The 9443-nt window shown below is 35.1% G+C and overlaps 1 protein-coding gene across 1 annotated transcript; it reads left to right on the top strand.

Moving 5' to 3' along the window:
* Positions 1-4136: 4136 nt before the first annotated feature.
* LOC115888878 lies at positions 4137-9296 on the top strand. The gene is made up of 2 exons (XM_030908746.1): positions 4137-7763; positions 7926-9296. Exons 1-2 carry the CDS (start codon positions 4137-4139, stop codon positions 9294-9296), a joined length of 4998 nt encoding a protein of 1665 aa, XP_030764606.1.
* Positions 9297-9443: the final 147 nt, after the last annotated feature.

Raw genomic sequence — 9443 nt, 5'->3', positions numbered from 1 at the left:
CGTGTACATAGTTTCATTTGAATACCTTGAATCTGCCTTGAATAGTCTTTAAATTTAAACATATAATATTAAATGATATATTACTGGTTGCTAAAACAAACAAAAATCGAAATACCTATTTCAGAAGAAATCCAATAAATATTATTAATCTAGTTGCCTTTAATATTAGTACATTAATTTAATAACATATAAACCCTTTCATAGTCCAGACCCATGCGTCATTCTATAAAGATTTTATTTGTTTTGTCTCAAAACAGCCACATCTACCACCAAAAATTACCATTTTTAAAAATATTTTTCTGAAGTGAATTAAATCGGAAATTTTTGGCCAACGAGCTCAAACAGTTAGACTCATTTACAAAAACGTTAATTACTCAGAAACTAATTAAGATATCGGGGCGCGCTTGATGCCATTCGATAGGGAATTCAACCCTCTATCTGTACACAAAATTACAACCCCCCAGGACAAACTTTATTTTTTGGAGCAAAAATGAGCAAAGGGGTTAACCTTAGAAAATTTTTGGCCCAAAAAATAAAGGGTGTCCTAGGGGCTTGTAATTTTGTATACAAATAGAGGGTTGAATTCTCTATCGATTGGCACCAAGCGCGCCCCGATAGCTCTTTTAATTACGGAGTTATTAGCGTTTTAATTACGAAAACGAGGTCAAAGTCTTAGAGTCAACAAAATTCAGCATTTCTCTCCAGTGTTAAAAATTTGTTCGAGGCGTTGAAAAATTTCGCACGGGGCAACCAAATCTTGTGCATTTTTATCATCAAAAATTTCATTTTGAACAGAAATGAGGCACATTTTTCAGAACCATTCTTAACGTATAGATATTTTATATTGCGATTATATTTTTGGTTTGCCATTAATATAAAATTTTAGGTTGCAATTTTATTTTTTCTTGTTATATTTAATAGGAGCTCTAAGAGTTTCTATCTTTCTTTTAATTGTTATAGTAATGGAATTTTGTTATAAATAAAACACATGTACGTTCAATATATTAAAATATTTTATTAAAAATATTCAAATAGGTCCTTCATGTTAAATGTTTATACATATATTAAAAATGTTACCGTTAAGTGGCAAGGTAAATAAATTTTATATGTTGGGTCTAATTTAATAATAGCTAATGCTTTTATTTACATTCTCTTCTAATTATACACAATAAAGAATGGTATTGACATTTATTAAGGAAATAACTTAAATACTAAAAAATATTTACAGGTAAAATATATTTTTGTTGTCATTGATTACAGTTTTATTTAATAACATATTACTTTTTATTGACAATGTTAATATAGATGGTATATTAAAATCCAATGTGTTGATGGACATGCTGATATCTAGGTAGAAGTAATTAAATTTTCTAGCTACCCTTCTGAAGAGTCCTCATTTTATAATGAAAGTATAAAGAAACCAATTAGTTATACTCCATGATAAAACATAAAGAATTATTTTAATAGTAATACAAGAAAAAAACACGCAGTAGAATTTGCAATTGAGAAATATTCTAATTAGAACAATTAAAAAGGTGTTAAACTTAATTAAAATATTCACACCTTAACTATAGGCAACTCAATATACATGTCAAGTGTATTTTTAGTTGCCTATATTAATGTAAATTGTGGCGCTAAAATATTTAATTTAAAATTAATCCTTTTTATATTTACATATTTTACAAAACACAATAACAATAGATATTTATTAAACATATATGATTTAAAAAAACACTTTTTAGTATTTAGCTTCCTCTTCAATGATGAATTTAATTCTAAATCCACTGTAGAATGTTCAATTTAACCATCTAATGGCATCTTGAAGAGGGTGGTTGAATTGAAGTGAAGCTCTCCTTGTCCAAAGATCCTTGTTCCAAAGCAGTACAATATCGCAATCAAAAATTCAATTTTAACAGGAATTAGAAAGGGAATTCTACGTAGGCATCAATAGAAATGAGATTAAGCAGTAAAATAAACAATAACTTAATAACAGAGAAGATTTAGAAATACAATCAATACAGCAGAGATATAATAAATTACATTTAAGAAAATTTAAATTAAGTATACTCTGTATGAGGTATGAAATTATATGTATAATTACAGCTCTATAGAAGTGAAATAAAATGCCTTAGAGAAGTCTTGACATAGCCATGGCACAATAAAAAAATGATACGTTACAAATGATGATTGATAATTCAGAAATACATAAATTAACAGAAGATTTCAAAGAACGAAGAAAATATGAGTGATAAATAAAGAAACAGGGGTATGTAGAATTTAAAAAAATTGCATGAAAATGTGTGATGAACTTATAAAAGTCTCAGAAGAATGACACAAAAAAATTATACAATTATATTAAACGTTCTCCAACCCAGTGTAAGTACATATCAAAGTAAAACCTCTGACGAGGGGTAGGGGACAAATACGATTATATACATTAAGATGTACAAATACAACCAACAGAAGAGTTTATAGAATTGATGAATGTAACATTCCCATAAGGAAGAAAATAACGGGAGACAAATGATGAGAGACATGATGAATTAAAAAAATTGGCATAAAAATGGGAGATAAATTAGGGGAAATGTCATGAAAATATACAAATATATGAGACAGTCATTGGAAGAATGTAATATATAGAAATGATGAAGGATATTCTAATAATAAAGAAAATATGGCAGACAAAAGTAGGGAGAGGTAGGCCAAAAGCAAAATGCAGCAAAAAGTATTAGATGATATTAAAAAATAAAGAAGTATGCGGTCAATAAGAACAGGAAAATTAACAAAAAATTATGCTTAGCTACCTCTAACGAATATGTAGTCAAAATATGACTGAAGTGTGTAAAGAAAAATCCTCCAGATCATATAAGGTCGCCTCCCTTCATCAGATTTAACCCTTGTCCGACGATTAAGCCTCGCCAGTCAGTTCCCATCCCAGCTAAGCAGCCTCGTCTCGGGTCACCCTCGTCACCCATCGAGCGGACATCCACCGGGACCCCCTACAGGCGGACCCCCCTCATCATCTTCCATGTGTCCGATATCCCGCCCCCCCTACTGTCGAGACGTCACGGGATACGTGCACGAAGAAGTCTCGTAGCTTGGGTGCCAGGTCGTATCCGGCCGAAGCCTCTAGCGTTAGAACACCTAGCTCGTAAACCAGAGGGTGGTGACTCCCTTGGGTACCTCTGCATGCTACACAGGTCATCGATGCCCGAACATCAGAGTTAGGGGGGTGACCCGGGTCTCCTCCTCTTAGGGGAGGCTAGTTATGATGTTCTGGAGTCGATGTTACTCAGGAAAATTCATTGGAAAAAATGACAGGCAAGATAGAAGTGACATCGTTAGACGAGACAGGATTTTTAAATAAATGGCGAATGCGCCAGGAATTGACCGGAAATTAAGAAAAATAATACAAATAAAAGAAGACTTATTAAAAAAATATGGGAGTAGTCTCCTAAAAGATAATAAGAAGTGGCCAAAAGCCAAAAATTGGCTCAAATTAAAAATAAATGCTGTTTAGTGGTCATTCAGTGTTTTTATTGTTTTCTGTTTTCCTATTTTTATGTGTAAAGTTACCTTTAGTTATTGTACGTGTGGGACGACCTTAAGATTGAGAGTCGTCTGTCAAAAAAAATGAAAGAAGATGGCGGAACAATAAAGTAGTCAGTAAATACGTCCGCTGTTTTAATACAAGTTTTTAATTGCAATAGTAATACCTCTGAGTAATACTATCAACGAAGAAATAGTTCAATCTTCAACATATTTGGTCCTTCGAGCCGGATAGCTGGGTGAAATCTTCAATTATTTCAAAGATTCAAAGAAAATCCATACTTTTCCGATCAATTTCTATCGTTCAAGGTCGAAGCCGGACGAGTCCATTTGCGCAAGACGATCCAGAATAGGGGAGTTGCGTAGTAAAAGCGGTGCGAAGAGTGGACTGGTCCAACTGCATCGGAAAAGGGGAGGACACATCGACGAAAGCAGAAAAAAAATACGTTTTGAGAGCCGTGCCCGGGATTGGTAAAACGACGACGCAAATTGCCGGTGAGTCCGTTCCTATTTACCTTTATTATCCTTTTCTTTCAACGGGAAGATAGGTTTGCTCCAAGTTCTTATTAATAGGTTTTAATATCAAAATGCAAAACGAGGAGACAAGGGTTCTTTTAGGGAAACGTAGAGTTTTCAAACAACGACATACATTATTTGAAAAATATTTTAAAACCCTAAAGGAATCCTTTCAAGATACTTCGCCTACCGATCGTGAAAGGTTTAAGATTGCTGAATTAAAGTTACGTTTAGAAAAATATGAGAAATTAATACAAGAATACGAGATAGTTCAAACAGAGATAGAGATAAGTTCAGATGATTTAGATACACAAACGTTGGAAAGAGAAACTTTTGAGAAAAATTATTTTAGTTTATTAGTTGAGTGCAAGGAATTCTTAAGCATCTTTGACAAGGTAATTCCAAATTCTCATAGCGAATCGAGTAATTCAAGTAACTTTGATGTAGGCTCAAGTAACAATAATAAAAATGATTTCAATGTAAAATTACCAGAAATAAAATTACCGAAATTTACAGGTTGTTACGATAATTGGTTAGAATTTCGAGATACATTCGATTCACTTATCAATGAAAATTCAAGTATAACAAACATTCAAAAATTTCACTACCTGAGGGCAGCATTGGACGGCGGTGCCATGCAAGTTATTCGTTCTATAGAATTTTCGGCTGACAATTACCAGATAGCGTGGAATTCTTTACTTCAAAGGTATAATAACAATAGCGTTCTGGTAAACAATCATGTCAAAGCCATATTCGAAATGCCCACATTATCTAAAGAGTCAGCAAGTGACTTAAGAAAAATGTTAGATAGCCTCTCTAAGCATTTGTGCTCATTAAAAAACTTAAATCAACCGGTTGAGCACTGGGACACACTTCTTGTTTTTGTATTAAGTCATAAGTTAGACAAATCAACACTTCGAGCATGGGAGCAAGTTAAAGCAGCGACAACTCAGGGCAATTCGGATACGGTGACATTAAAAACATTCAAAGATTTTTTACGTTCAAGAGCCGATTTCTTAGAAACAGTTTTAATGACCAAAGAGGTCAAGATACAATCTCATTCATATCAAATTTCAACAAAGTTCAAAACTGAATGCATTTTTTGCAAGGGTTCAAATCATTATATACAAAATTGCAATGATTTTTTAAAGCTTTCAACTCAAGATCGTCTTAATCAGCTTAAGAATCGAAAATTATGCTTAAATTGTTTACGCGGTTTTCATACGATCAACAATTGCCTAGCAGGACATTGCAAAAAATGTACTCAAAAGCATAATACAATTCTTCATAACGACTTTCAAGTAAATTCAAGACCAGAGCGTCCAACAACTTCATCAAATAACGCATTTTCTGCAACTTCAAGCATTGCTTCGGATAATATTCTATTATCTACAGCACTAGTTCAAATTAAAAATTCAAAGGGATATTTTCAAACATGCAGAGTTTTATTAGATTCTGGGTCCCAATCCAATTTTATTACAGAAGATACATGTAAGAGATTAGGTCTAAAGACATTTCCAGTAAGTATTTCTGTTTCGGGTATCGTTCAAACTCCTTTTCAAATCAAACAGCGATGCAATATTACTGTAGTGTCCATGCATAACTCATTCAAAGCTGATATTTCATGTTTACTTCTACCTACAATTAATAAAGGTTTACCATTCCAGTCATTCGACCTTTCAAATTTAAATATTCCTTCCAATTTGAGGTTAGCTGATCCTGGTTTATCGGTTTCTTCAAAGATTGATATTCTAATTGGTGCTGAATGGTTCTACAATTTATTATGCATTGGTCAGTTCCGCTTAGGACCTAATTTACCTACGTTACAAAAAACTGTTCTAGGATGGGTAGTCTCTGGAAAATTATACAATGATCCTATTGCTGCGCAATCCATGTGCAATTTTAGTACAAGTTCAAACGACGAAATCTATTCTTTATTGAAAAGGTTCTGGGAAGTCGAAGAAACTGTTCCACCTGGTTCAAATGTGAAATTCTCCTCAGATGAACAGCTTTGCGAGGACATATTTTCTAAAACAACCGAGCGAAAAGACGACGGTAGATTTATTGTTCATATTCCCTTAAAATGCGATCCTATTATTCTAGGTGATTCTCGTGAAATTGCTACCAAAAGATTCTATTCTTTGGAGAAGAAATTGAATCGTGAACCAAAGTTAAAGGAAGAATATGCAGCATTTATGAACGAATATATTCAACTTGGTCATATGCGAGAAATATCTAAAATTGACGAACATTCTAATTCTGGTTTTCTGCCACATCATGCAGTTGTTAACGAAAATAATCAAACTACTAAGCTTAGGGTTGTGTTCGATGGCTCGGCACAAACTGATAATGGAATTTCTTTTAATAGTTTGCAGCTAGTTGGTCCTACCATTCAGGATAATCTTTTTTCCATTTTATTAAGATTCCGACAGGGGCCTATTGTCATCTGTGCGGATATTGTTAAAATGTATCGGCAGATAGAGATTCATAGATCACAAAAACATCTCCAAAATATTCTATGGCGTTTCGATTCTTCAGAGGAATTAAAAACTTTCGAATTACAAACAGTAACTTACGGTACTGCATCAGCTCCTTGGTTAGCTACAAGATGTTTAAAGCAATTGACCATAGATTATTCCAAAATATTCCCACAATCATCTCATTTCGTGGCATCCAATTTCTATATGGATGATTTGTTGATAAGTTGCAATTCAGAAAGTGAGGCGTTAACAATATGTGACGAAATTTCAAAAATACTTTCTTCAGGCTGTTTTCAACTTCAAAAATGGGCAACTAATAGTACCAAAATTCTTCAGCACATTCAAAATCCTTCTACTATTCTTAAAATTGGCAAGGATCAACGAACCAAGATTCTAGGTTTGTATTGGTCTTATGAAGACGATCAGCTAATGTACACTATTGCTGATTTTATCAGTTTAAATAAGTTTACCAAGCGTACTATAATGTCTGATATAGCTCAGATTTTTGATCCCTTGGGACTCTTGGGCCCATGTATCATTTTAGGAAAAATTCTTCTTCAATCACTTTGGTCCTTAAAGCTTGACTGGGATGAGTCTCTTCCAGCTACTATAGACAATCAATGGCGGCAATTACGGCAAGAACTACCAGTACTTAACATTTTAAAAATACCCAGATTTGTTTCAAATACGTCAATCGTTAAGTTGGAGTTACACGGGTTTGCCGATGCCTCTTTACAAGCATATGGCGCATGTCTATACATTCGTAGTATATCTTCCAGCGGAGAGATTCAGGTAAAGCTTTTGACAGCTAAAAGTAGGGTTAGTCCTCTAAAATCGTTAACAATTCCAAGATTAGAACTGTGCGGTGCTCTCTTGTTAGCACAGCTAGTTGATCGAGTGAAAAATTCAATGACTTTTACTTTTGATGATATATTTCTTTGGTGCGATTCCACTGTCTCTCTTGCCTGGATTCGTACTTCTCCAAGTACTTTGCAAGTTTTTGTTCAAACCAGAGTCGCTCAAATACAAAGGTTAACACAACCTAACCAATGGCATCATGTTCGAACCGCCGACAATCCTGCAGACTTTCTTTCCCGAGGTATTTTGCCTAGGGCTCTTTTGGATTGTACTATGTGGTGGAATGGCCCACAATGGCTTAGCCAACCTAAAGATCAATGGCCCTATTCTGCAGCTACTTTTGAAGGAGAACTCCCAGAAGTTAAGAAACAAAAAATAATTCTCGCAGCTTTTCAAACTTCAAATTGGATTAATATTAATAAATTTTCAAACTTAATGAAACTTCAACGGGTGGTCGCTTATTGTCTTAGATTCATATACAATTGTCGAAATCCCACTGACAAGCAATTTAAACCTTTCAAGGCAAAGGATTTATCTGATACTCTTAGATACCTTATTACGATATCTCAAAAGGATGATTTTGCAGAAGAAATTCAAACGTTGCAAAGGAGTCATGCGTTGCCAAGGCAATCTAAGCTTCTTTCTTTAAATCCTTTTCTAGACGATGAGGGTATTTTACGTGTTGGTGGACGTCTTAGTCAATCAAATTTTAGTTTTGATGTCAAACATCCAATACTTCTTTCGTCCAAGCACCATCTTACAAAATTGCTTTTTAGACACGAGCATCTAAGATTATTCCATGCTGGACAACAACAACTGCTTTATTCAATTCGTCAACGTTATTGGCCACTGGCTGGTCGCAATTTGGCTAAACAAATTGTTCATTCCTGCATAAAATGCTACCGCTGCAAACCACTGCAACCTTCTCCAATCATGGGTAATCTTCCAAAAGCGCGTGTTACTCCTGCTCCACCCTTTTATAATACTGGCATAGACTACGCAGGTCCAGTATATTTGAGTTCAAAAAAGGGAAGAGGAGCCAAGGTTTCTAAAGCGTATATTGCGCTATTTGTGTGCTTTGTGACCAAGGCCACTCATTTAGAATTGGTGAGTGACTTATCAAAGGATGCCTTCATTGCTGCCTTCCGGAGGTTTGTAGCACGCCGTGGTAAGCCAAGTAATGTTTATTCCGACAACGGAACAAATTTTGTAGGAGCCAATTCAGAGTTACGAGAATTATCTCAATTTTTAAAATCGCAAGAACATTCTTTACAAGATAGTATATCTAATATTGGCGTAAATTGGCACTTCATACCCGCATTCTCACCTCACTTCGGAGGAATTTGGGAAGCCGGTGTTAAGTCGGCTAAAAGACACTTGACTCGAATAATCGGTAGCGTAAAACTTACTTTTGAAGAGTATTGCACTATATTGGCAGAGGTTGAAGCAATCCTAAACTCTCGTCCAATCACTCCCATGTCCTCAGACCCCAATGACCTATCCGCTTTAACCCCTTCTCATTTCCTTATCGGACAACCGGCAACATCACTTCCCGATCCAGACCTTAGAGACATTTCAACGTCACGCCTTTCAAGATACCAGCTGATGCAGCAGTGCCAACAACATTTTTGGTCCCGCTGGACTCGTGAGTTTCTTAGCGAGCTTCAGTTACGCACCAAATGGAAAACTCAGCAAGCAGCACTTCAAGTTGGGTCTCTTGTTGTTCTCAGAGATGACCACTCTCATCCACTTCAATGGAAACTCGGTAGAATCGTCTTACTTCATCCAGGATCAGACGGCATCGCTCGAGTAGCTACTATCAAGACATCAAGTGGAACTGTGAAACGGAGTTTTGCTAAGTTTTGTGTATTGCCGATTGAGGTTGAAAGCTGACTCTTTCAAGGCCGGGGGCATGTTTAGTGGTCATTCAGTGTTTTTATTGTTTTCTGTTTTCCTATTTTTATGTGTAAAGTTACCTTTAGTTATTGTACGTGTGGGACGACCTTAAGATTGAGAGTCGTCTGTCAAAAAAAATGAAAG

This window comes from Sitophilus oryzae, unplaced genomic scaffold (assembly GCF_002938485.1).
Source record: "Sitophilus oryzae breed Bouriz unplaced genomic scaffold, Soryzae_2.0 scaffold_808_pilon_pilon, whole genome shotgun sequence".
NCBI lineage: Eukaryota > Metazoa > Arthropoda > Insecta > Coleoptera > Curculionidae > Sitophilus > Sitophilus oryzae.
This window is presented reverse-complemented; position numbering and strand designations above follow the sequence as displayed.

Bases quoted from the DNA above. Each gene is read 5' to 3' on its own strand.
- LOC115888878 (XM_030908746.1), top strand. From the start codon at position 4,137: ATGCAAAACGAGGAGACAAGGGTTCTTTTAGGGAAACGTAGAGTTTTC. The intron at 7,764-7,925 runs GTTAAGAAACAA...AAACCTTTCAAG, and splicing joins TTGAAGGAGAACTCCCAGAA to GCAAAGGATTTATCTGATAC.